This window comes from Hyposmocoma kahamanoa, unplaced genomic scaffold (genome assembly GCF_003589595.1).
Source record: "Hyposmocoma kahamanoa isolate Upper Pololo Valley unplaced genomic scaffold, ASM358959v1 67, whole genome shotgun sequence".
Lineage (NCBI taxonomy): Eukaryota > Metazoa > Arthropoda > Insecta > Lepidoptera > Cosmopterigidae > Hyposmocoma > Hyposmocoma kahamanoa.
The window spans coordinates 3446285-3472154 of NW_020653855.1; the positions used below are offsets into that span (position 1 = coordinate 3446285).

General features: G+C 36.4%; 2 protein-coding genes across 2 annotated transcripts in view; one reads left to right on the plus strand and one right to left on the minus strand.

The window, feature by feature from the left end:
• The window catches only part of LOC113232142, a 22297-nt gene extending 16727 nt beyond the window's left edge, over positions 1 to 5570 (minus strand). Inside the window, exons 1-3 of the mRNA XM_026466779.1 lie at positions 5464 to 5570; positions 2741 to 2904; positions 179 to 349 (exon numbers count right to left, since the gene is read on the minus strand). Of these exons, the coding sequence (XP_026322564.1) occupies positions 179 to 349; positions 2741 to 2904; positions 5464 to 5551 (423 nt within the window). The 5' untranslated portion in view covers positions 5552 to 5570. The remainder of the gene's footprint in view (positions 1 to 178; positions 350 to 2740; positions 2905 to 5463) is intronic.
• A 1756-nt stretch (positions 5571 to 7326) lies between these two features.
• The window catches only part of LOC113232191, a 97448-nt gene continuing 78904 nt past the window's right edge, over positions 7327 to 25870 (plus strand). The window contains exon 1 of the mRNA XM_026466835.1: positions 7327 to 7658. Within this exon, the coding sequence (XP_026322620.1) occupies positions 7628 to 7658 (31 nt within the window). The 5' untranslated portion in view covers positions 7327 to 7627. The remainder of the gene's footprint in view (positions 7659 to 25870) is intronic.

Here is a 25870-nt window from a genome sequence, read left to right on the forward strand (position 1 = left end):
CAGGGTGACGGGCGCAGTGGCAGTGCTCCTCAGATCTTTGCGATTTAAAGCCCTGAGTGGCACTGCAACTGTTATGGACAGGCGTGTAGCTTATCATCAGGCGCACAACTTGCTCGTCCCGTCATTTGATATAAAAAAAAAATTAAAAAATAATTGTGTTTGAAATTAAATTAGATACCTTAGTGAGAAGCCCACCAGCAACAGCGATGAAATGCAAGAAAGGAATGTATTCTTCTCTCTGATAAACTTGACATATGCACAGAATGCGTCTTAATTCAGCTGGATCAAGGCAAAACCCTTGCCACGCTGTCTTGACCGCATGTATAGGCACCTCGATCAAACTTGACAACTGCAAAAGTAAGTTCCATAATAACAATGTACCAAACAAACACCAATAACTTGGTCTCAAACTAGAGAATTTCATGTACAATGAATACCAGAGCAATGGAATTTACTTTCAGGCACTGTGATAATAATAATTTTTCACCTCACTAGCTCGGAAAGGCTTTGTCTTTAATTAGAAATCTGCGCGCAAAAGCGTTTTTTTTTCACGGTAGTGAGGAAAAGGTTAGGTAGGTATTGTGGTGCACTTAAGTGTGTTTCGCTCGGCAGCAAAGTCGTTTTGCGTCTCGAGCGTTGAAACCCTCGCCCTACAATCTATTTTCAATGTTAGCTTCCTTCTCTTGCTCAGGTTTCGAGACAAGAACTCGCTCACACAACTTATTTGTTCTCTGGCCTTGCATAACAAATAACTATTTTTTGCTTAAGACGTTTCTTATCATAGTTATCTAAGAGCACCAGCAGAAGTAGTTACAGGTCTACCGCTTAACTGAGTCGCTTCCTGAGGTAGCTCCGTGGCGCGGGGGGAGTGACAGTTTACGTAACAGTTATGTCGCGCTGCACACGAGATAATTTCAATAAGATTCTTCTGACGATATTCAATAGCAAGTTGATTGAAAAAAGTGCCTATCAAATTTGTCAATTGTTGTTATGTGAAGTGATAATAAAAAACAAGCCATTTGGTGCCGTAGAGGCTCAAAAAGCAGATTGTTGTTTATTATCACTTCACATAACAACAAATGACAATAAAAAAATATTTCTTTGCAAAGTAAAATGAATAGACAAGCCATTTGGCGCCGTAAAGGATCAAAAAGCAGATTGTTGCGTTTGTATAGATCAAAGGCGCGTAGAACGCGATATAAACTCAGAGACGACGCGCGTTTACGGCGCCACTGAATTTGTGAACGTGTGCATCAGTGGTGCCAGATTAGGCGATTTTTTTCGCAATTTAGGCTACTTCGAAGAGTCGTGCGGCGACAAAAAGTGATCGGCGACTCGTCGATATTTAGGCAATGTTTGAAATAGGAAAAGGCGATTTTAGGCTACATAACAAAATGTCCGGGGAATTACAAACTTGATTGGAGATTTGTGCGGAATGGAGTTGTAACACAACTCATTCGGGGGTTTGAGTAGTTCTACGTGTGGGGAATTGGGGAAATAAGAGGGTTCATATTCCCTAACCTCCGGCAGCAAGTAGAATTATAGAATATATCGGCTACTAAACACACATAAATTGGCGAATTAACTTCGCAAAAGTCTAGCAATACTAGTGTGATTAGAAAGACTCGCTGCATCGCGTTTGAATCGCCTTTACTAAACCGTGTTAAGCACACCTTCACTAGTATTCGTTTACACAGGGATATTTAAAAAATACTATCAATCTCACAGGACTATATTACTGACATCATAAAGAATAAGTAGTGTTCCACGTCTTTAAATAATTCACCAGGTGTTACTTTGGTATAAAAATATGCAAGTTGTTTGATCTAAACGGTGATAATAAAAAAAGAGCTAGCTTAAACACCAGTCCGATGGAGCATAAGGTCGTTGTTGGGAGGACGCTCGCACGTTTGAACTTACTACATAACTCGATCCCTCCGACGTAAAGTATCGTATGTCGAAATTGCCAAGTTTACAGGGAAGCGTTTTAAAGTTCTGAATTCACTGAAATGAACATAACACGTGACTTTTTTAATGCGACGTTTTATTCGGCAAAGCTTATTACTCACATAGAGTATTATAAAATCCTAGGTATCGGTGATATGATCTATGGTGATCACTCATTCAGTGAATTCAGAACTTTAAAACGCTCCCTTGTAAACTTGGCAATTTCGACATACGATACTTTACGTAGGAGGGGTCGAACTAACAAATACGTCTGTAAAAAGTCTCAGATAGTACAACACAAACTACAGATAATTGAATATCACGGTGATTTTACATTGAGAAAATATCCTTTGATCCGGCAGGATTTGAAGCGCTTTCAGCAGATTGATTTTGGTTCCGCTCCCGAGTGGAAACTGCGTCTTTTCCGAGTCGAGGCACATAATTGCGATTCACAACTGGCCGATTGGAAACTTTTGACAGTTCTAATCGGAACAATAGTGGATTTAACTCACAGATGAGAAAGATATAGTAGGAATCGCGCTTCATTTTCACGCTCAGAAACCCATCTGACTTCGAGACTACCCGGCCTTAGTGAACAAGCGACATACGAAGTGGGTCTGGGTTTTCTAGATTTATATACGCTCGGATTCGGGACGAATACGTATCGAATGCAGTGCTCTCCCAACTGAGCTACGTACGACTTTTTTCGCTAATTCATCTGCAACTTAACAATTAAATACTGGCACCACCACGTCAGAGTCCAAAAGCAACATGCTAGCGTTAACAAACTCACCTGATTGCACAATACTTTCAAACAACCCCTGGTGAGTCCACCTTCAGTGCTGTATACAGGGTACTCGAGTCGCAGCTTAACCGGCGGCGGACGCCGTAGGGAGAGAGCCTTGAAGTACTCGAACGACCATCGAAGTAGGTCATAGGGTTGAGTTTTTATTGCCGCTGGAATACCAGAGCAGTTGTACTAAAGCTAGTATAATACAATTTTGCAAAAAGGTGAATAGTTCCCTCTACACAGTCACTCTATTATTATTATTTAATATTATTCAAATTTAAATAATCTTAAATGAATTCAAAATTTCTTGGGTGTATTTTAAGAAAATATATTCTTAAACAAAAACAGAAGTAGTTTGCTATTCAGATTAATATTCTAAATTCTAGAGTATATTTTTAAAGCAACATTTCATTGCGTTTTCATAGTCAATGTCGTCGTGACATGTCGCCGAAGGCGCACGCGGTAACGATTACTTTTACTTGTGCTTGTAATCATAAAAATCATAAACAGTCATTTATCCAAAGAAACAATACGTAGTATCTCTAGTTTGTTAGGGTGTTATTTGTAGTCATAATTTAAGAAATTTGCTTTCAGCATGAAATCAAACTACACTTGTAACAAGCACAACTTTAACATGCAATTAGTTCCAACACGCCACTGCTAGATGGCATTAGTTGTACTCTGAAATGCGCCATCGTTTTGTTAACTTCAATAGTATAAGTCATCTCATATATTTTGAATTGTTAGTGCTTTCTGCCGCTGTAGCATTTATAGGGCACTGAACGATACTCAAGTATTTGAGAAGCTTCCGTCCTATTTTTGCTACTTTAAGGGTTTGACCCTGAACTGTGTGCTTTCACGCCAGTGAGACGTACTGTTGGGTCCGTAACCCTATATTTACCCTTTATTATAATATAATTTACCCTTTTCAATATAAGAAAACATAAATCTTCAGTCAAATAATTAAGTACCTCTCAATTTTTCATTCTTTTCTTTCATGTGAAAATCAGACATTTCTAATAACTAATAAATATTTTGTTGAATCTAGAGTGGCTTTGTGACTTGTAGTAAATTAATTTGCTCTTGGATTAAATATTTCTGTCATATAACTAAAATACACTTTTCAGACGTTTTTTTACAATTAATTCATCAAGTAATTATTCTCTAGCGTCTATAGGGAGAGGATCGTTTTGTTGGATTTAATAAATTTGTCTTCATAAAAAGAAATTTATCTTTTTCTAAGTAATCTGTTTTTCCCGTGTATAAGAAATTTCTTCCATCAAAACTAAATACAGGACAACTACCATAACAGGCTTACGTGCACAAAATTATGTAACACAATATTAATATCATTATAAACTAGATAAATACTTACATAATACATATTTCATAATATAATATAAGATAATATATATAAGATGGATGGAACAGTAGATAAATAATGATGTGCTTTCGTTAATAGATGTAAGTGCGTTCCAAAGTCTGACCGCATGAACGATGAAGGAGTGTGAATAAAAACCGGAATTGTAAGAAGGAAAAGTTGGGACCTGCGACAGGGTTTGTCCTAAGACCAGAGAAAGCTGAAACGCACTTTCAGATACTCGAGACAGGCATACAGGATTGCGCGCGGGACAGCCTGCACGCGCAATCGTACGGGATAATGTATTTGAAGCTTTTTAAGCTAACGTTTATTCGCGCGCGATTGCTCGTGTTCGTTTTTCTTACAACGGAAAGAGCGTCCGTGTAAAGGCTAATCACGCAGGATCTCTCTCTTTATCGTCATCTCAGTTTTTATAACCCTCTTTTCTGGCTCCTGGCCACTTACTTTTGAAATTTTGAATCATTCTCTACACAATGACCTCGCCACAATAGTAATAATATTGCGGTTTGAACCACAATTTTTAATAAAGGCATCTTTCTTTCACATCTTCGTTTCAAGTTGTTAATGCCTTTGAATTTTATAATAGCAAAGTTTCATTTGATTGCATAATACTCTCTTACAAGTGGTTCTTTTACTTATAATAATAAAATTAATATCAAGCTCTAAACCCATACCACTGAGTGTTTTTTATAATGAAATGAAGGTAAAGAAAATAAGCTAATTATTTTTATTAGCGAATTTATAACTCAACCGAAATATTTATAAACCTTTAGATAGACCTTTATAGACCTTTCCCTCTTCGTCTAATGTTTCGTCCTATCAATAGCAATAAAAAAACGCAATTAAATATTCATTTACAAAGCCCGTTTAGCAGAGTTATAATTGTCTTATCAATCTTCTATAGCATCTCTTAATTCAGTGTGCCTTCTGACAAAGGCAGGCATCCTAAAATCTTTCCAGTGAGCTCTATCAAGAGCTATAATACTCTTTTAGTGGACACCAATTTGTGACAATTTTCTCGGCACATGTAACAGATAGTCAGCCCAGTTAAATATTAATCAGCCATATTTTCAATTATTCATACCAGTATTTAAAGACTTTTTTAACAGTTTGTCATGTACATTTTTTTTGTAAAAGTAATTCTATAGGTGAAATATTCTGAGACCTTTTTTAAATCTATATTGAAAAGGCCTGAAACATTCTACCACCAAATATTGATTCCCACCACCAAAGTTCGAATTTTTATTTTTATTTGTATTATTAACATTTTTAGATTGTAAAAATGAATTGTTTTACAAATAAATACATATAAAATAATATTTTAATTGAGATGATGCAATCTTACCTTTGCAATACCTCTTGAGTATATAAGGAAACTTTGGAGGTATAACAATCTGCTGAGAGCAGTACATCTGCTCTATAAGCTCTGGCATCTTGGATTCTTATCAGGACCTGGGAAAAGTAGCGTAGGACTCAAAAGCAGCCTTATTTAGCATCTAAGTTGAAAATTTTGAACACTCAAAAGATCTAATAACCACCTACAACGATAAGCTCTGTAGAGCTCTAGCACTGAGCAGTAATGGCATTAGAATACAGACTAGAGCCTTAACGAGGCACTGTGGCTTGAATAAGCACATGTCAAATCTTACGCAGTGAGCAAACAGATTCTGCCATGAAGCAGATGAAACCCTGCAATACCTTACCCAATGCTGCTGCATAATGGTAAGCTACATGCCTGTCCTTAAAAGTTGCAATGCCACTCAGAGATTTAAACCGCAAAGATCGTAGAGGCCCTTCCACTGCGCCTGTCACCCTAAGTTTACAAGTCCTATGTGCCTATGATTTAACCAGCACCCTTACCCTATAAAACTGGAACAAAGTAATGCTGGTATTACTGCTTGGCAGCAGAAATAGGTACAGTGGCATTACTTCTACTGCTACAGTAAAGTTTTACGACTGCATTACTTTTAACAGACTTTAACAAAGAAGGAACCCCATTTCGATTGTATTTTTTTTGTTTGTATGTTAGGCGATTACTACAAAATTTGTGAACCGATTTTATTTATTTATTTTGTTGGAAAGGGAAGTGTCTCAATTATAATATTGGTCTCATACAAATTCGAAGAAAATATCCCCTCTGCGGGTGGCAAATTAGGGGATGAATCCGGTTTATTGGATTTCACCCCCTCTCCGTTAACCGATTTCCATAAAACTTGTCACATAGATGTAATTCCACTAACTTTTGAGGTTTTTTTTTTTATAGAAAGAGGTATAACTTTATTATTCTATGTAACACCTTTTCATTATTTTTGCAGTAAATTAAAGTTATAAAACCACTAAAAATTACGTACGTCCCACACACAATGTGTCTATCATATAATAACGTTGACCTCTACTTTGTAATTTCACACCAATTTACATAAAATATGATTTTTTTAAATAAAAAACTCACCAAAGAACGGTTTGAAACTTTCAGAGCTATGTTTGACAGTTACCGTTGCTATAGCAACTAGAAAAAAATCACAAAAAATGTCTATGACCTTTTCTAAACAATGACATTTGACCTTGAAAAATAATGGATTAGGGATGGAAAATTAAGGGTATAACAGTTTGAAAATAACAGGTGAGTAAAAATCACTTTTTTCTTTTATTAATTCATGAGGGTTTTATTTTTTTGACAATGAAATACTATTGCAAATAACAGTAGGTAGGTAATCAAATTTTCATTCGTCTCACTGTTGGATAAACAATGGTTAAACAATATTTTTCACATAAAAAACCTTGCAAGTCAGGCAAAGTTCTTTGTTTTACAACCGTCTATTCCAATCAACATAAAACAAATTCATTTCAAAGGAACCTCAATGGCAGTAATAAAATTTTCACGGTTAGTTTCACCTGAAAAATAATCTAGCGGAGATGGAATTTAATTACATTTTCCCGCTGATTTTTAACGGAGCGCATGCATCGCCATCTACCGATAAGCTCATGTACTACATGCATTTAGTCGATCACGTGGTGCGAGAACAACTTGTTGGACAGTAAAAAAACAAAACAGGTTTAGTTCAGTGACGTCTCAGCAAGTGTTTTTGTGTCGTGTGTGTTCAAGACGGCAAATCAGTGCTTTTATCGTATTATACAAAGTACAATAATAGTGGAATCGCGTTGATTATAAGATGATTCTTCCGTACAGTGTGTAACAACTCAGTTTGAGTGCTTGAAGTGTGTGATAAAAGTGCAATTGTCATTGGAGACCTGCTCTGGACGGGTGAACAAAACCAGTGTGATAGTTCAACCGATTGTATCATATCATCAAATACAAACACACAAAAATGCGCGATCGGTGACACTGATACAGCCTATTGCAGTGAATAGTTTTTGATTATGTGTTTCGAAACATGTTCTTGTGATAGTAACACAAAATAGAGTGCCAAAGAAATGGGTGACAGACTAAAGCACCCATTTAAAGTGAAAACTAAAACATTTCGTATTGATTTTGTGAAAATTGAAAAATGGATGTAATTACAGATTTATCTCCCCTGAGTAAGTACTATAGATATTATGAAAATACGTAATTTAAAAACTTTTTCAACAAAAAACAAATCCCAATAAAAAACTAACAGTAATACCAGTTTTATTATTAACTTACTAATATCATTTATCTAAATACTAGTTCTCATTAAAAGTACACTATACGCGGAAAACCCACGGCATACTTTTCCATCACTATATACGTGTCTAGTACTAAATCGTTGCTTTTACTTCACGTTGATAGAGCCGGTGTTAACTTATGGAATGTCGCATAGTGAAGCTATGAATCACGGAGCTTTGAAAATCCGAGTTTGGGATATAAAACGAATGAAAATGACTAACTGATTGTCACATAACAAATAACTTAAACGAATTCAAACTGAAATACCCCAAAAATAATGTACAACTTTGTCATTACACAAGTAGTTACAAAATACGAATGAAAATTTGATGATTTATCAAACTCAAAAGATATTTTTTTAAGTTTACATTGTATGGGTAGATAGGTACTAAATCAAAGTGTCAATGTTGTTATGAAAATTGAATTGAATGTGAGAATATGTTTGTTCATAAATAACGCTATCCATTTATAGTAAACAATTGGAAGAGAAAAAGATAACACTTAATTTTTAACTTGTAAAATTATTGAAGTGCCTTAAAAACTGTAAAATTATTGAGTTTCCTTATCACAAGTAACGAAAATTGACATTTTTAGCAAATTTAAGTTATTAACATATCTGGCGAAACGAGATCTACAACCTCTTGTAAGCGGTTTTTTATATTTTACTTAGTTTCAATGTGACTGTTATGCAAAATAAACGTGATTGACATTTTTCAAAGAAAAATAAACTAGGGGCCAATCTTAAAAGTTGAAGAAGGCAAGAAGGGCAACACAATGATTTCAATCCGAATAACCCATTTCAATCCCAATTACAGTAACAGAGTGACATAATTAACCTACGCAATTAATTATTCTACTAAAATAAACTCATAAATTTTAATAACGACTTCATTTTGTTAATTGTTTCAAACCATTATAAAACTGACATTAGGAGATGTTAATAATACAGATTCGTAAAAAAGTGACATAATTAGTTACTCTGCCACCACTGGAGTTTTTTTGAATATCATTCGTAATTGTTACATTCTATACTTTTTACGATACTAGTAATGTGACAGTGTTGTCGTTCCCTATAAACTGAAAGCCGTATTTCAGTATGGAGTTCAATTATTTCAAATTATACGCTATAGGTCCTAAGTATTATAAACATTTAACCTTGTTTAGTATTATTTCTAGTACCTAAATTTTGTTTCTGAAACAGTTTTTACTAAACACTAGAAATAAATTTCAATCACGCAACGCAGTTCATAAACGATTTGCGCTAAATTCTAAATTTCGGCGACATTTGACGATTTTTGACGTAATAATTTTCTAGCACACACAATAATTCAAAAAATAGAACGCCACTGTGTAACCTTCATTAAGTAATATTAACCTTATGATTATGTGCATAAGGTAAACTTTAAATTGCAGGGAACTGATGTGACATACAGAATGAAATAGTTTTACAGTACAATCGTCAACTTCCGCAAAACCCGAGTAGGTCCGAAGCTTAGCTTTTAGTAAATTGGGACTCATTATTTCGACCACATATAAATAACTCTTGATTAATTGAAATTGCTAAAAAAATTTATAATTTCTACACAGTTCTCCAATGACAAAAACTTATTTGACTCAGTCTCATTATATTCAGTTATTTAACTACCATGAATTGGATAAATAAACTGGATGGCCATTTTATGAGAACGGTGTCAAGGAAATACATATTGAAGTACTACAAAGATATTATTTTGAAACTTTGTTTGACCCTTGGCCCCTACTAAAGTGCCTGTAGGAAGTTTTGGCGGATTTTATTCGAGGTCAAAAACCATTTAATAGTTTTTTGTCACCACAAAATAAAATTTTAGTAGCCATAGCACTTATTACTCGAAGTTAATGATGCTATATAATAATTATAACTTTGTTTATAAAAAAAAAATAGACTTTAAAGGTCGTATTCCAGAACTCTGCTCAATGCTCAAGTCGGGATTTGAGTATGGTTTAAAGCACTCGAAATCATACTCAAGTCCCTGCCATTAGGGTCGTATTTCCAGTGCTTGAAATCGTACTCAGATCCTAACTTGAGCATTGAGTAAAGTTCTAGAATACGACCCTAAGAGTTGCGGGTGAGCAACCCGCTTTCGCTGTTTGGCTAAATCTATTTATTAAGTATGATGGAAATTGTTTACGGAAACTGAGTAAAATTCAATAAACCGAATTCGTATATTATTTCATAAATGTCGGAATGGTCACGTAACATTCACACGACAATATAGTCGAATTTGAGAACCTCCTTTTTGAAGTCGGTCGAAAAGAAACAAAAGTTTGTGCAGCATATAACAGGGCTCAAAAATGGATTGTTATTTGCAAAATGACATTAGTTCTGTGTAAACAGATGGAAACTTGTTAAATTGTTTTTTTATATAAATAAACCACGTGTTGCGACTGCCCCTTATGGTAGGTGGAGTTTAAAGACCTCCACCCGCAACGATTTTTGCACAATTCTATCGCCATTCGCATCATTGTTTTCGTACACGTTTGTTTATTTTGAGGGTCTTTTTCCAAGCCTTTTTTAAGGTCATATGACAACTTTCGGAAATGTGTTTCTCTATTTAAATTTGTGATAATATTCTATTTATCCGTCTAACGTCCTAAGGACTCACAGTGTCCTTAACCGCTTTGGTATTCTTTTTATTATTTATAATTTAAAAAAATGGTGGATGGAAACACAGCTACGCGTTACACGTCGTGTGGATCTAAGCCGCCATAGTACCAAGTAACATTCATTTTTCGATACATTACGGGGTTTTTTTCTACTAAAAATCATTACAGCTATAACGCGTTCAGACAAAACAAGACTCCTGATGGACTATAATCGACATAATTTCGCTAGATAATATCAAAGTTTTCTGTTTCGATTTGTTTTTAGCTGTTTAAGACACTTATTGAATCAGAACGAGCGCAATGCGTTGTTGAGACGGTATGCTTGGGCATGCCTAAGGATAACGGCGGTAAGGATGACGGCATAATTGCCGTCAGTGTGCGCATACATGTAGAAATGCTGAAGGATCCCCTTGTCATACCATCTGCGCATTGCCAATGAGCGCATGGCCTAACTCGCTCAACATTCTGGAATAGTTTTTGAGTTAAATGTGAGTAACCAATAGTAGTGGTGCATGTCGTCAATGTGTGGACAATGGTCGATGGGCATCGAGTGATATTCTAGAGATAATGCCACTATCCGGTGCCATTATCTACTTGCAACGCGACACTGGCGTTAGGGTCACCATCTAATTGTTAAATATTTAGGACTATTCCCAAAGACGCGTATTATAAATAAGTATATTGCATTTTTCTATTTTTTTATTATACCAAGTGACGGTGAGGCTCATGGTAAGCGTCACACTCACACCTGTCCAGAGCAGTTACAGCCACTCAGAGTTTTAAATCGTAAAGATCTACGGGACACTAACACCGCGCCCGTCTTTCTGCGACATAAGTTGACAAGTCCCAAGAGCCTGTAATTAATGCTCACATTAATGCTTGGCGGAACTTTCACGTAATAATAAGTACGATGGCAACACTTCCACGGATGAACTCTTGCACAACGATCCTACTGCTACTAAATACGAAATAACAATAATATTGCCACAAGTGTACTTTTAGTTGGTATAAATAATTAGCAGTCTATGTAAATAAGTAACAGTTCCAAACGTCCATTGACGAGGTCAACCGAACAATTCACCGTTTTGTTGAGAGCCTCGTTAAAATTTTATGATAAATATTAAATGCATAGGAGATAACATTCTCACAACGCCACAAAAATATTTGAATACTTAAAACATATTCCATATTCAAAGAATGAAATGAAATGAAAAACTCTTTTTAAAATTTGTTCTCACTTAAATTTGTATTGGATTAATATTCAATTTTTTTTTAATTTCTCCACTAGTTTGTTATAATACTAAGGTCGAACAATTAGAAATAATTTCTTCAATCCGGCCGGATTCGAACCGACGTCTTCTAGCAAACTGTGCTAAACGCTATGCCAACTAAGCCACGGAACGAACCAGCGGACCTCACGAATTTTTCTTTTTGCTTTTTGTCAGATCTTTGTACTGGTTTTCAACGACGTTTGAGCCGTAGCACCATCTATAACTAATCTATGAAAATATTCCATCACCCAGTTAGGTAACTTTACAGATGCTAGCCCTGGCTAGAGATGTCACTATTACCTGTAATTAAATTTGAATTAAATTGATAATCAATTATTTTTTGTGCAATTACTCCACTAGTTTGTTATAATTATTAATATAAAGATCGAACACTTAGAAACACTTGTTCTCACTTGTTAACTGATGTCTGAATACACTCAATAGACTACGGTGTCACTTTTGGTTGGCGTGTCAAGTATTTCTGGCAAGCCGCTAAGGATGCAGAGGGGATGAAGTAATCCCCTGGAGGTGGGTCAGCTATCGACAACCATCGACACGTAAAGCATGTGGTCCCATCCTATGTGGAATACTGGGTGGACTTTAGTGAGTAGTAATCTCACGCGGTGGTTATCCACCGCTTCTCCCCGTTATGGTAAAGAGATAATATACCCTACAAACTCTAAAATCATGGTCACCCGAATCTCCGCGTTTGTATGCGGTGTGAGTGATGATGGCGGTGCGGATATGGCGATTGCTTATTTTGATTTGACAGCATCGTGTAGAACAAATTCGTATTGGGGTCAGCTAGCAACAGTATCATTGTACTCAGAGATCTGGCGATCGTTTATAGATATGCAGAAGGCAGAAAAATTCTTTGTTATTTATTGTCTTCAAATGTAACTCAAACTCATTCATTCATAGGTAAGTAAATTACACTTGAAATCGCCATATTGATTTAATTCTACTTATGCTCATTCGTAAGGCAGTTTCCTCTGAGAAAAAAGAGAAAGATATTCTAGGGGTTGCTCTTTATGAATATAGATTTGTACGCATTTATCATTTACAATATTAGTTCAAACATCATAGATCGAGACTACCTGCAAAGCTACGGATTTTTGTCATTTAAGTACCTACGCAGAAGCTGTATAATAGCTTTTAGTATAAAGTTTTCGCTTCACAGTAGTTTTAAACGTAAATGGCAAATTTTCAATATCAACCAGAATCTTATTATGAAAGCGCATACATTACCTCTTAAATGAATTAGTGATTTTATGAAGAACAGCCGGTTTATTTATTTGTCGTATTAACGTTGCGTCTGTCACTATTTTTCATAAATATTTTTTTTTATAATGTCAAATGACGGGACTAACAAGTCGTGTGCTTGATGGTTGGCTACACCCCTGTCCATAACAGTTGCAGTGCCACTCAGAACTTTAAATCGCAAAAAATCTGATGAGGACTGTCACTGCGCCTGTCACCCTGAGACATACGTTGACAAGTCCCAACTGCCTGTAATTTCACCAGCACCCATTCCCTTCTAAACCAGAACGGAAAAATGTTCACATTACTGCTTGGCGGCAGAAAGAGATAAGGTGTCAATGCTTCCCTAAACGAACACTTTCACAGGGAGCGCTACTGCTACCAAACATAATTTACATTGTACTGTGACGTTGGTGTAACAATATTAATTTCTTTAAACTTATCTCCTAAACAATGTCCAAAACACTTTATCAAAGCAAAATTTACTTACTTAATGAAGCAAAGTTAATAGATGTTTGTTTAAGGCCTTTATACCGACCTCGATGGTTGAACGGTTTTCACTCTGTGCGCTGGATGAGGATTTCAATTTTTATTTTAGTAGCAATATAGGCCCTTGTGGAAGAGTTTGTCCAGAGCCGCCACCTTACTTAATTCTACCGTGAAAATACAGTCACATAGAACTTGTCAACTTATGTCATAGGGTGACGGGCGCAGTGCCAGTGCAGATCTTTGCGATTTAAAGCTCTGAGCGACACTGTAACTATTATGGACAGGCGTGTCGCGCACCATCCAGTTCGTCCCGTTAGTTTGGTATCATAAAAAAGAAAGAAGTGCCGGTTTGATTTTTCATGGACCGAGTTCGGATATGAACTTTTTTAAAATGGTTCTGGTGTGGATGTTGTGGGTCAATTCCGTTGCCTTTGGTTCTTATAGGTTTTTAGTTTGGTTTGGTTCTTATCTTATACATATAAGATAAGAACCAAACTGCACCGATTTAGTCTTAAAATTAAATATAGTGCCATCCACTCTCCGTTGAAGAGCAGAATACCAAAAATTATAAGATATATATGTATATATCTTATATTTTTTGAAGTGTTGAAGTGCAGAATACCAAAAACTATATTTAATTTAAAGACTAAATTGGTGCAGTTTAAAGGAGATAAAAATTGATGTATACATAATAATTTCCATAGTAGTTTTTGGCAACATCGATTGTTAGTAATTGAATTAATGAATATACCAGCACTGCCATTCCACTAACCATTCAACTGCCATTGCAACTATATCTTAACAGATTGGCAAGTAATAATCATAATTGCAATGTACTCTTAATTTAATGCTTGGTTTTGTTATGCGAACATCCTCACAGTTTCGTGATAGTAGGGTGGCACTTATACTTTACAATGCTTTTGTAAGAAGTGGGCTGGAATAGTGCGCGGAAATCTGGTATCCTTAGGATAAATATTGTCTCCAGATCGAAAAAATACAAAGCAAATTGGCTCGATTCTTATACAAGAGAATGTATGGTTACTATCCGCTGCTCATTCCTTCCGTATTTGTCTACGGAATGGTCGGTCTTGACATCTCGGAAGTAGGACGTAAATTACGTATTTCACGTCGATCTGTTTGTGCCAAACAGGTAAGTCTGCACATTGTTTGCGCCCCCCATGCGACACACTTGCCGGGCTGACAACGCGGCCACGAAACGTAGTCTCACGTTGCTTAATAGTCGAGTCCAGGTCGCTAATGTCCAGGATTCTGACATCTTTTGCGACAGCATTAGCAAACTAATTTATAAGACAAACTTAGCGTATCAAATATGTATGTAGTATAAGAAATTGGCATGTAAGCGTTTTGGTTGTTACTATAAGTTTACATTATGTCTTTAATAAATAAATAAATGAAATTACAATGACTAGTAGTTCTAACAAAATTAGCAGAATTGGACCCCAGGCAATCGGCGTAACTACTAACAACAAAACAATCGACGATAACTTTCTAGAACAGAGGTCTATCTCAAAAATACGTGTACACATCATAAGGAAAATCACACAAAGCCGACTATTTCTGCACTGGTATAATGTTATCACGTGATTAATTTGACCACTGGAATCTCGATGTTATTCAGAATAAAATTAATAAAGACAGATGTATAAGATTAATAGTGTCCAGTAATTGGATGCTCCTTGTGAAAGAGTTCGTCCAGGAAGTATTGCTATCCTACCTATTTCTGCCGCCAAACAGTAATGTAAGCATTACTTTAGTTCGGTTTTGAACATGTCGCGCGCGCTTGGTGGTAAACAACACGTCTGTCTGTAATGGTTGCAGTGCCACTCGGATCTTTAAATCGCAAAGATGTAAGTGGCTCTACCACTGCGCTCTTCATGCGTTACCCTGGGACATAAGTTGACAAGTCCCATGTGGCTGTAATTTCACCAGCACCCTCACCCTTCCAAATCGGAACGTTCACATTGCTGCTTGGCGGCATAAATAGGTACTTTGTTATAATTATTAATACAAAAATACAATAGAGAACACTCAGAAAAAATCCTTCGATCCGGTCGGATTCGAACCGACGCGCGACGTCTTCTTGCATATCGTGGCAGACGCTATACCAACTAAGCCACGGAACGAACCAACGGACCTCACGAATTTTTCTATGTGCTTGCGTCGTGTCTTTGTACTCGGTCTTTCAACGACTTTTTAGTCGTAGCGCCATCTATGAGCGCTACGACTAAAAAGTCGCTAGTGGAGTAATTTCACAAAAAATAATTGAATATCAATTCAATAAAAATTTAATTAATAAATAGATACTTTCAAAAGGAGCTCTACTGCTACTAAGACATTGTGTTATCACTAATATCAGGTTTCTTACCATGGTATGACTTCTTTTTATTTCCCCGGTATTTCGGAACGGTTGCCCGCTCCATGGACACGGGTCAACCCGTGTCCATGGAGCGTGCAATCGTGATATTAGTGATAATCATTTAGTGAATAACCACGAAAGTCTTAAAATCTATAAGACATTGTGCGTTTGTGTGTGTGAGTGTTTTGGTTTCCTGTTGTTGCTTGGTGCTTGATAATTAAGTTCAAAAGATAGAATTACCTTTGAAGATGTTTCTTCAAAAAATATCAATTTTGTAACCCTACCATACGATACATAGTCAATAAAACAAACTATTAGATAACATCGTCGCTTCCTCCCCTTTCCATCATCAGGGGACTAGATGTGGGCTGGGGTTCCACCCCTATGTTGTGGATATTCCCCGGATTCGTACGAAGCGTTTCGCTTCCATTTTTGTATGGCGAGCGGCTAAGGAGTGGAATTCCCTGCCTGCGGACTTGTTCCTCGAACGCTATAACTTGGACCTTTTCAAGGCGAGAGTGAATAGGCATTATTTAGGTGTGCATGCTACATCCTCGACCTCATCATCACTTTCCATCATGTGAGATGAAGGTCAAATGCGCACTCATTTTTTATGTAAAAAAAGATTGTGGTTGGCGTCTATTATTCACAAAAACAATCCTGTTAGACTAATGTCTGGGTGTTCTAATAACAGTTCGTTTTTAGAATATTATTAACATGATTAATAAATCCGTTTTTCTATTACCATAACTATAATTATGTATATAAACTTAATCCTAGTTATCTATAAGGCAGTGAAATATAGGACATTATCTTTCCGGACCTGAAAAAACAAATTTAAGCAATTGAGATCCGAAAAATAGTTTCAATTTCATAAATATAAGTTTTTCAACAAGTCAAATTTGTACATTTAAGTATATCACTTCATTGGAAAAGCATATAAATTTGCTCGTTTTTAAGAGTTTTAATCCACTTAGCAGACTTTTGCATTACTTATTTAATTAACACTTCATTATACAGGTACCATTACTAGAAATAATAAATATGGCATCAGTATTAGGATTTCGTCAATCTGTTACTTATAGCCGTCTGTAAATTATGGTTTATCATTTTTTAATAAGTAACTGCAGAGATTTAAAATAGCTGCCGACGTACTGGCATTACAATCAAGTTTACTTATCAGTCCGCCTGTCGTGTTGAATAGAAGGTCAAGGGAAAATAACTAATAAACCTGTTACAAGAGGTGCTGAGGTCATATTAGTTTAGACGCCTTTCAAAAGTTTAATCAGTTTTAAGAAGATGAGTTTAACCTTTTTGTTGTTAACCTAAATGTCAAAGGTTGTGATAAAAACTTAACCAACTTTTTAACCGTGCTGGTCTGTCATGTAGTTCGATTCCGGGCCGGGAGAAAAATTTGAATGGCCTACATTTATTTCTCTCTTAAGTTTCAGTGTAATTTGTGGTTGTCTATGTGTGTGTCCTTGGCTCCCGCAGAACATGGTTTCCCTATTGCGGTGCATGTGCTAAATATAAAAAATATTAATGGCGAATTTTTATTGTAAACATCGTAAATGAAAAGAAAGAACTTAAAACGAGACAGGAAGAATACCAAGATGTCTTTAAATAACTCATATAAAAATTTTTGTACCAAGTTGTCATACCGGGTGACATTTTTTTAATCATTGAAAATCAGCTGCCCGTACTATATGGTCGTGTACACGTACACACAATATGAAGCAGTTGATAGTTTGTTATAAATCGACTTCAGAAAAGGAGGAGGTTCTCAACGTGACTGCATTTTTTTGTGTAAGTTACGCAATTACTCAGACTTTTGTGAATCTATTTTGATGATGCTTGTTTTGTTAGAAAGAGTAGTAGTAGTTCCATTTAAATTGGAAGGAAACACTCTATCTCTAAAGGTGACATATTAGGAGGCGAATCCTGTTTATTCACACACTCTACTTTAAACAATATTATATAATAAAACTACACACACAGATGTGATTCCAATGATTTTTTTTATATAATACCAAGTGGACGGGACGAACAAGTCATGCGCCTGATGGTAAGCGACACACCAATCCATAACAGTTGCAGTGCCACTCGGAGCTTTAAATCGCAAAGATCTGAGGGTCACTGCCACTGCGCCTGTCTCCCTGATACACAAGTTGACAAGTCCCGTGTGTCTGTAACTTCACCAGCACCCTTACCCGTCACAACCGGAACGCTGTAATGCTGACATTACTGCTTGGTGGCAGGAATAGGTAAGGTGGCAGTACTTCCCTGGACGAACTCTTGCACAAGGAGCTCTACTGCTACTATAAAGAATAAAATCTGACAATGGAAAATATAGCAGGTGAGACGAAATAGTTTTGACGAGGACCGCGTTTCAGTAATCGTTTATCAGACCACGGTAACGACGACAGTGACAGAGGATAATCAAATTTTTGAGGCCAGTTCTTTTTTATAAAAAAGTTACAATATTAGTGACATAACTTATCGATAAACAACTGCATTTATTTATGTACAGCATTTTAGAAATACACAGCTATTATTACAATTAATAATGTACAAGTACATTCTTAGTAGACAATTAATAAAAAAACATAAACAAACTTAAAAATATAAAAAAACGAGGGTGCATTTATTTGACACGTATTTCATTGCGTTCAACCTGTGCGGCCGCCGCGCGGTCGTCAACCGCGTGCGTCTAACTGTCATAGCAAAATACGCTCTATTGGTTTAGCTTTCACGTTTTAACTTAAATGAACGTCTCGGGCACGCGGACGAGACTGGCTTGAATTTGATCTACGCGCGGTTGTATTATTCAGAGGAATTTAAATGTTGTTGCCTAGCAAATAGAATTCAGATTCGCCATTAACGTACTTGAAGGCGTGGTAACTGGGCGGTCGCCGCGCGACGGCCGCGCGAAAACTTTCGCCTTGTGTAACTGGTCGCTAAAGGTGCTGGTGAAATTATAGGCACATAGGACTTGTCAACCCATATCTCAGGGAGACGGGAGAATACCACCAGGTGCTTGACTTGTTCGTCCCTCACTTGGTATTATTTAAAAAAAAACTTACTAATTACTACAAGCTTCATTATGAAGATAATAGATATAACCACTGCCTAACTATTGCTTCTCCTAGAATACATAACAGTCGTTTTATTAGACAATCATTACGAACTCATTGATCATAATTGTTTTTAAATTCCTAATGTTGTTACAGAAAAAATTGATTATACTTTAAAATAACTGTTACCGAGTGAGTAACAGTGGTATTCATAACAGTTACGCGCATCACTACACATTCTGAATTCGACAACCTTTGTAGTTTGTCCATTAGCAACAATATATTTAGACAATAAGATTCCATCACAATTTGTATTTCTTGTTTTCCTATGCTAAGAAATTGCGGCTCTCACGACTAAGACCTTTTGTTTATTAACTTATTCCGACACACTTGCTTCACTATTCTGTGTAATCATTGTAATTGTAATAACTTCATTTACTCTTTTTTTTTCTCAAAAACGGGGACATTATTTGTTGCGTTCTTGGAGAAGCTGTAAAGGTCTGGCTGAGAGAAGAAAAACTTTCATAGACTTCTCACTAATTCTCACAGAAGGCGGTACGGCAAAAAAGTCGTTAAAAACCAAAAACTAACACTTACAATACGCATATGCAAAAATTCGGAAGGTCGGCTGGTTCGTTTCGTGGCTCAGTTGCAAGGTACAGCACGGCATGTCTAAAGACGCTGCATTGCATATGCTAAAGGCGTTGATGTTTGTATTAATAATTATATAATAAGATAATAACAAACTAGTGGTGTAATTTCACAAAAAATAATTGAATATCATAGTAGTATAACATCGCGATATGCAGTAAACTTAATATTACGTTATATATCTTAAAACAAAACAATACTATAAAGATAAATTTATTTTTTAGTTACTCTAAACTGAATTATAAGTGACGGAAGTTTCCAACCAGAAAGCACTGATGTTAATTTGGTTCACCGCATTTCTGTAATTATAATTACAAAAAGTTTGATAATTAATAAAAGATTTCTTGCAGATACTTTTTTCATTACTCGTATACGAAAAACACGTTTAGTGCCACGAGAGCGCCTTCGACTTATTATTACCTAATTATTTACTAAGATCAAGATTATGAAACTGCCAAAAATAGACCATTGTATCTTCTAATTTGGAACTGGTTTTATTTTTTAAATAATTGAAAGATACCGCTGAGTTTCTGTAATTCTGACTAAGCAATTTAATAAGATTACGCAAAGTACAAGTAAAAAAAAACAACTTATATTACCGATTTTGATGATTCTTTTTTTGTTGGAAAGAGGGTTGAGACTGAGTTGAGAGGTTCTGAGGAACCTCAGAAGCGGTCCCATTTAAATTTGAAGAAAATATTCGACTAGCAAACTAGGGGATGAATGATTTTTGAGATCGGTTTATTTAGTACTCTGTACTGAGGTTAGGTTATTACAGTTCTTATTGTTTTATTTTGAGTTAAAGCACTAATAACTACAGACGTAAACCGTAATATAAGGCTTTATTTTAAAGATATTTAGTCACAGAACTAACAAGTCCACGCCTGTCCATGACAGTTGCAATGCCACTCAGAGCTTTAAATCGCAGAGATCTTAAGGCCACTGCACCCCACACCTAGAGACATACGTTGACAAGTCCCATATGCCTGTAATTTCACCAGCACCTTCACCCTTCAAAACCGGAACGCTCTAATAATCACATTACTACTTGGCTTGAATATGTAAGATGGGTTAGGGTACATATTTTCGGTGCATTGGCGATTACTGCCCCAAATCAGGCAGCGGAATTTTCTGCGGAGCTTGAGGCAGTTAGTATTTCGGCAGCTATTGGATCAGCTATGGACATAGGGCCTCGTAGAATGACTACAATAATCGTGAGGGATAGTTGAGCCAAACCAAATGAGCCGTCGCTGATAAAGGATTTGACGTTGTTTATCAGGAATTTCACAAATTGAGGCTAGTTGTAACCTTATTACTTCACTATCTGAACCAACTTCGATGGCGGAGTGACTATAAATGGGTTTTTGTTTTCGAAATTGGATTCCTTTATAGCTTCGCATCCCGTCTCAAGTACTTTCATTTCGCGGCACGATCCTCTCCCATGTTCTTCGCATGTCCGAGAGGACGGCAGAAAAGAAAGAAAGCGGCGTCTCGCTGCTTTGCTTTGTCCAACAATGTTTGATTCAGACATCAGATTCTCAATGTTCAAGTTCTTCCTAATCCTCCAGCTGCCATTTTCGGTTTCAGTCAGTCCCAGAATTGTCCACAAGCTACGAAGCTAGGAGACTAACCTTGAACGACGAGAATGAGTTGTTAGTGACGGAAAGATGTACTTGCCCAAAATAAATGATATAGGGTACATATTTGTATCCATTGTACTTATAGTCTTATGAAAGTTAATTTATTCGCTTTAGATGGTTTTCTAAAACCAACATTATACTAGCACAGCTAGCAAACTGGTATGCAAACCAGTTACCTTTTTATGTTAACCGCTAGTTGTAAATCTCGTTACTATAAGGAATTGTACCATATTCTTGCAAAGGAAATGTTTGGGATTTAAGTCCGTTAAAAGGTCTTGAGTATTTCATCAGCTCTCCAGTTAACTTTTGAGTAGTTTGTTAAGTGAAGGGTTTTGCATTTGATTAGTAAGACTCGACTTACATTTTTTTTATAATAATAACGCACACACTCAACATAGCCCCGCACTAGGGAAATCCTGTGTCGCGGGTGCCATGGACACACACATAGACAACCACAAATTACACCCAATCTCACGAGAGAAATAAATGTAGGCCATACAAACATTTCTCCCGGCCCGGGAATCGAACCTGAGACCTCTGCGTGGCAGTCCGGCACGGTGACCGTTCGGCCACGGAGGAAGTTATACATTGCGGCGGAACGAGGTGCGGCGAATGTTCGAGCATCTCGTCATTCGAGTATTTCGTCGACGTTTGACGTCACCAAATTCTCGCGAATCCGCGAGCATTCTCGAACTGCGCGAGAATTCCGCAAAAGATGCGCGACGTGATTTTTGGCTCGTATCTATTTTGTACGCTACACAATTGACCATAAAGTTCATTATGCTTTGTATAATATCCTATAAATCCTAGTTCCTATCCACTCATACTTTTAGAGTACACAGTGTGCAGTTAAATAAAAAATGTCCGATGTCCATGTTATACAACTCTACATGCTTTTCCCAACATAGTACAGCCGACACCAAGACAGTGCGCTGAAATCGAAATGCGTAACTGCGATTGTTTATAATCACTAGTTAATTTTAGTTCTCACGCGCTATCTAGAATCTAGGCAACATTCAAGGCTCTTGTTGGCTTTTTCTAGCTTATTGCAGCTTAGAGATTTATTAACTAAAACTTCATACTTTTGACGTTTTCAATAAAAACCAAGTCATGCCAGTGGCAAATTGGTAGAGTTCTTTCATAATTTTTTTTCAAATAAATGGATTTATTTATTTATTTAAAAATATACAATATGAGTATACAGTGTTACCCAATGGCACACACAATGCTAGTCATATAATGTGAATATTAATAAAGAAAATAAAACAATGAAATAATGATAATCAATCACACTAAGAGCGCTCTATGATCATATCAAATGGGTAGTTATTTTTAAAAAATGTCAACATTACGGTTTAGTTTTGGTAATTATCATCGTTGAGTATATCGGCGTCACGAACCTGTTCCAGGAGAGGAAGGGTTGGGGGGGAATTGCGGGCGAGAGTTCGTGCGGGGCACCGTCGAAGAAGCAAACACGTGCTCTTGATCACTATCTAGTCCTAGAGCTCGCCCAGAAAATGCATGTTCAGTCGTACCTTAAAGATACTCGGAATGTATATGCTCGGAAACAGTCGCAGGCAGAAAATTACATTCCTAGGCGCATAATAAAAGGTGACGAAAAGCGCCCTGTACCCCTGAAGAGAATATGGACTAAGTAGAAATTATATCCCGCCGTACGTCTGGATGTCTATGGTAAAAAAGAGCTGATGAAGTTCGTGGGTACACTCACTGAAGTATATTATGTAGAAATCCAATTTAACGTTCTGAGTGACAATGCAACTGTAATGGATAGGCGTGTCGCTTACCAGCAGACGCACGACTTGCTCGTTCCATCATTTGTTATTACATAAAAAAGACAAAAAAAAAACAGTGGTGGCAAAGACATTATCATCGATTAGTCCAAAAAGTTACATGAATCTCAAATGACATATATAACATGTTAGCGTGTTATAATCATTCAATGTATTTGTAATAATCGTAATATAGAAGATAGATAACGAGTACAGTTGTCGATTTGAACAAGTCATGTAGGACTTGAGTAGCCATGTGATATCAAATATTACCGTTTAGGAACTTAATTATAAGCCTGATTATTATTGCTCATTAACTGTACATCACGTTAACTATACATTATCTGTATATTACTATAAGTAAATTTAACTCTTCCTTTTAATGTACAAATGTTTAGTCTAATCAGTATTGATTGAGTATACAATTTGATTTATCGTTTTCCTGTTGAACAGTGGGGTAGTAAGGTAGGGGTAGATAATAAAAACTGTGTGATATTGGTAAAATATTCAGATCTCTTATACTTTTTTTTACAAACATAATATTTTCTATCAGTACGTACGACTCATGCCAGAAAAATGGAACAAATAATCATACATTGTCAATTTCGTTGGTGTTATCTGATTAGTTACACAGTCATTAACTGTGTTATTCGAGTAATGTCGCTAGTATCTACGCAGTGTTCATTTGACCTTTTTAATATGGCCGCCAGATTTGCTATACCACAGATTAGCTGGTGTCCAAACTAAATGCTACAACAGTGATTATCGTTTTTGCATTCCTTCAATAAATCACATACAAAACCAAATACTGACGTAACTCAAAAATGATGGAATTGAGAAAACACCATTTGAACATTTTTAAAAACTGAATGTATGGATGGAATGGGATTACTTTTATTTCTGCTTAATAATTATTTATCCACTTATAAATGAGAACATAAATTTTTGTGGTTCCATGGTTCCATTCCCTAATTGTTTGAAGTTTCAATTTTTTTTTTTATAGTAAAAGAACAGTGCCTGGAGGCCTAATCCATCTCACTTGATGGAAAGTGACGATGAGGCTAATGATGGAGCAAGTACACCTAAAGATTGCCTTTTCACTTTCGCCTTCAAAACGCCTAAGTTATAGCGGGCAGACTATAAGCGTGCAGGGAGAAAATTGCACTCCATAACCGATCGGTATATAAATATGGAAGTATAATAATAGTTCAAAACCCTGTAAAACAAGGTCTCCTTTTATTTCACAAAATACAGCTATATTTAAACAGTTAATTAGTAAGGATTTATTTAATAAATTGAAATAAATCAATAATAACAAAAATTTATAGCCTTTTACCATTATTGAGGTATTAACATAAACAAAGGAAATAGATAACAGATATCATTCGGATGACATATTAATTGCAAAAATGGCAATAATGCCAGTTATGTGTCGCGACAGTATGATTGGTATTGAGTAGGGTGACTGTTATTTAAAGAAAATATTATAACCTAATAATAATAAGATTGACAATTCTTTAATAGACATTGCCGTACCAAACACCCACTACTTACAGTCTACAATATCAGAAAACCTCTCTAAATACACAGAATTAAAAGAAGAAATACTGCCTCCGTGGCCGAACGGTTACCATGCCGGACTGCCACGCAGAGGTCCCAGGTTCGATTCCCGGGCCGGGAGAAATATTTGTATGGCCTACATTTATTTCTCTCGTGAGTTTGGGTGTAATTTGTGGTTGTCTATGTGTGTGTCCATGGCACCCGCGACACAGAGTTTCCCTAGTGCGGGGCAATGTTGAGTGTGAGCGTTATTATAAAAAAAAATAAAATAAAAAAAAATAACCAGAATATTCCATTTAAAGAATATAGTAATAGTACCAATAGTTATTTCAACCACGGGCGTTATTCCCAAACAGCTACACAAGTCATTGCATTCCCTGAATTTACCATCAGACATTTACTACTTATCGAGTTCTTAGGTTTTCGCGATTGTTACACATAGGAAATAAAACTATTTTTCCGGATTTAAATCGCGTATATTTGTTTTTTCAAACAAACCGACGTTTTGGGCCCTTTACTGGTCCCATTGGCCCATTTATCACTTGTTACAGAAGGCAGCTATCCTTAATACTTGTCGCATTGTCAGAAGGTTCTTGCAGATGAAAGAGAATGAAGTAGGCTTCCGTTACCCACCACCATCACCCTCCACATAGACATGCTGCATTTGCTTGATTTCGCTCCGCAAGTGTGGTTCAAACCAGCTAACAAGCTGCGAAAAATAAAGAAAATAATAACAATAAATTATTTAAGAAAAGTATATCAATTAGCTTGCACATGTACATGTGCAAGCTAAATGATCTACAGCAATTCAAAATTATTAAGATTGTAATAATAATAGCAATAATTATAATAACGCACACACTCAACATAGCCCCGCACTAGGGAAACCCTGGGTCACGGGTGCCATGGACACACACATAGACAATCACAAATTACACCCAAACCCAAACTCACGAGAGAAATAAATGTAGGTCATACAAATATTTCTCCCGGTCCGGGAATCGAACCTGGGACCTCTGCGTGGCAGTCCAGCATGGTAACCGTTCGGTCACAGAGGCAGTATTGTACATACAATTTGTGAATTTCGATTGAAACCGTCATAACTAAGTTTAGTCTAAGTTCGGGACTTGTATTAATAGGATTATGATGGTTCTCCGTTGTCTCATAACCTAAACTTGGGACTGTGTAATATTATGCTGTAACGTACCACTAAGTGGTACTGACGACTGGCTGAAAAACAGGACCTTAAGTTTGCTAATTTTAAATCATCTCAGTTGTGTTGATAGAGATTGTAAACGTAAGTTTGATATTCTGCTAAACATTTAGAGCCTTATACAAGTCCCATAGT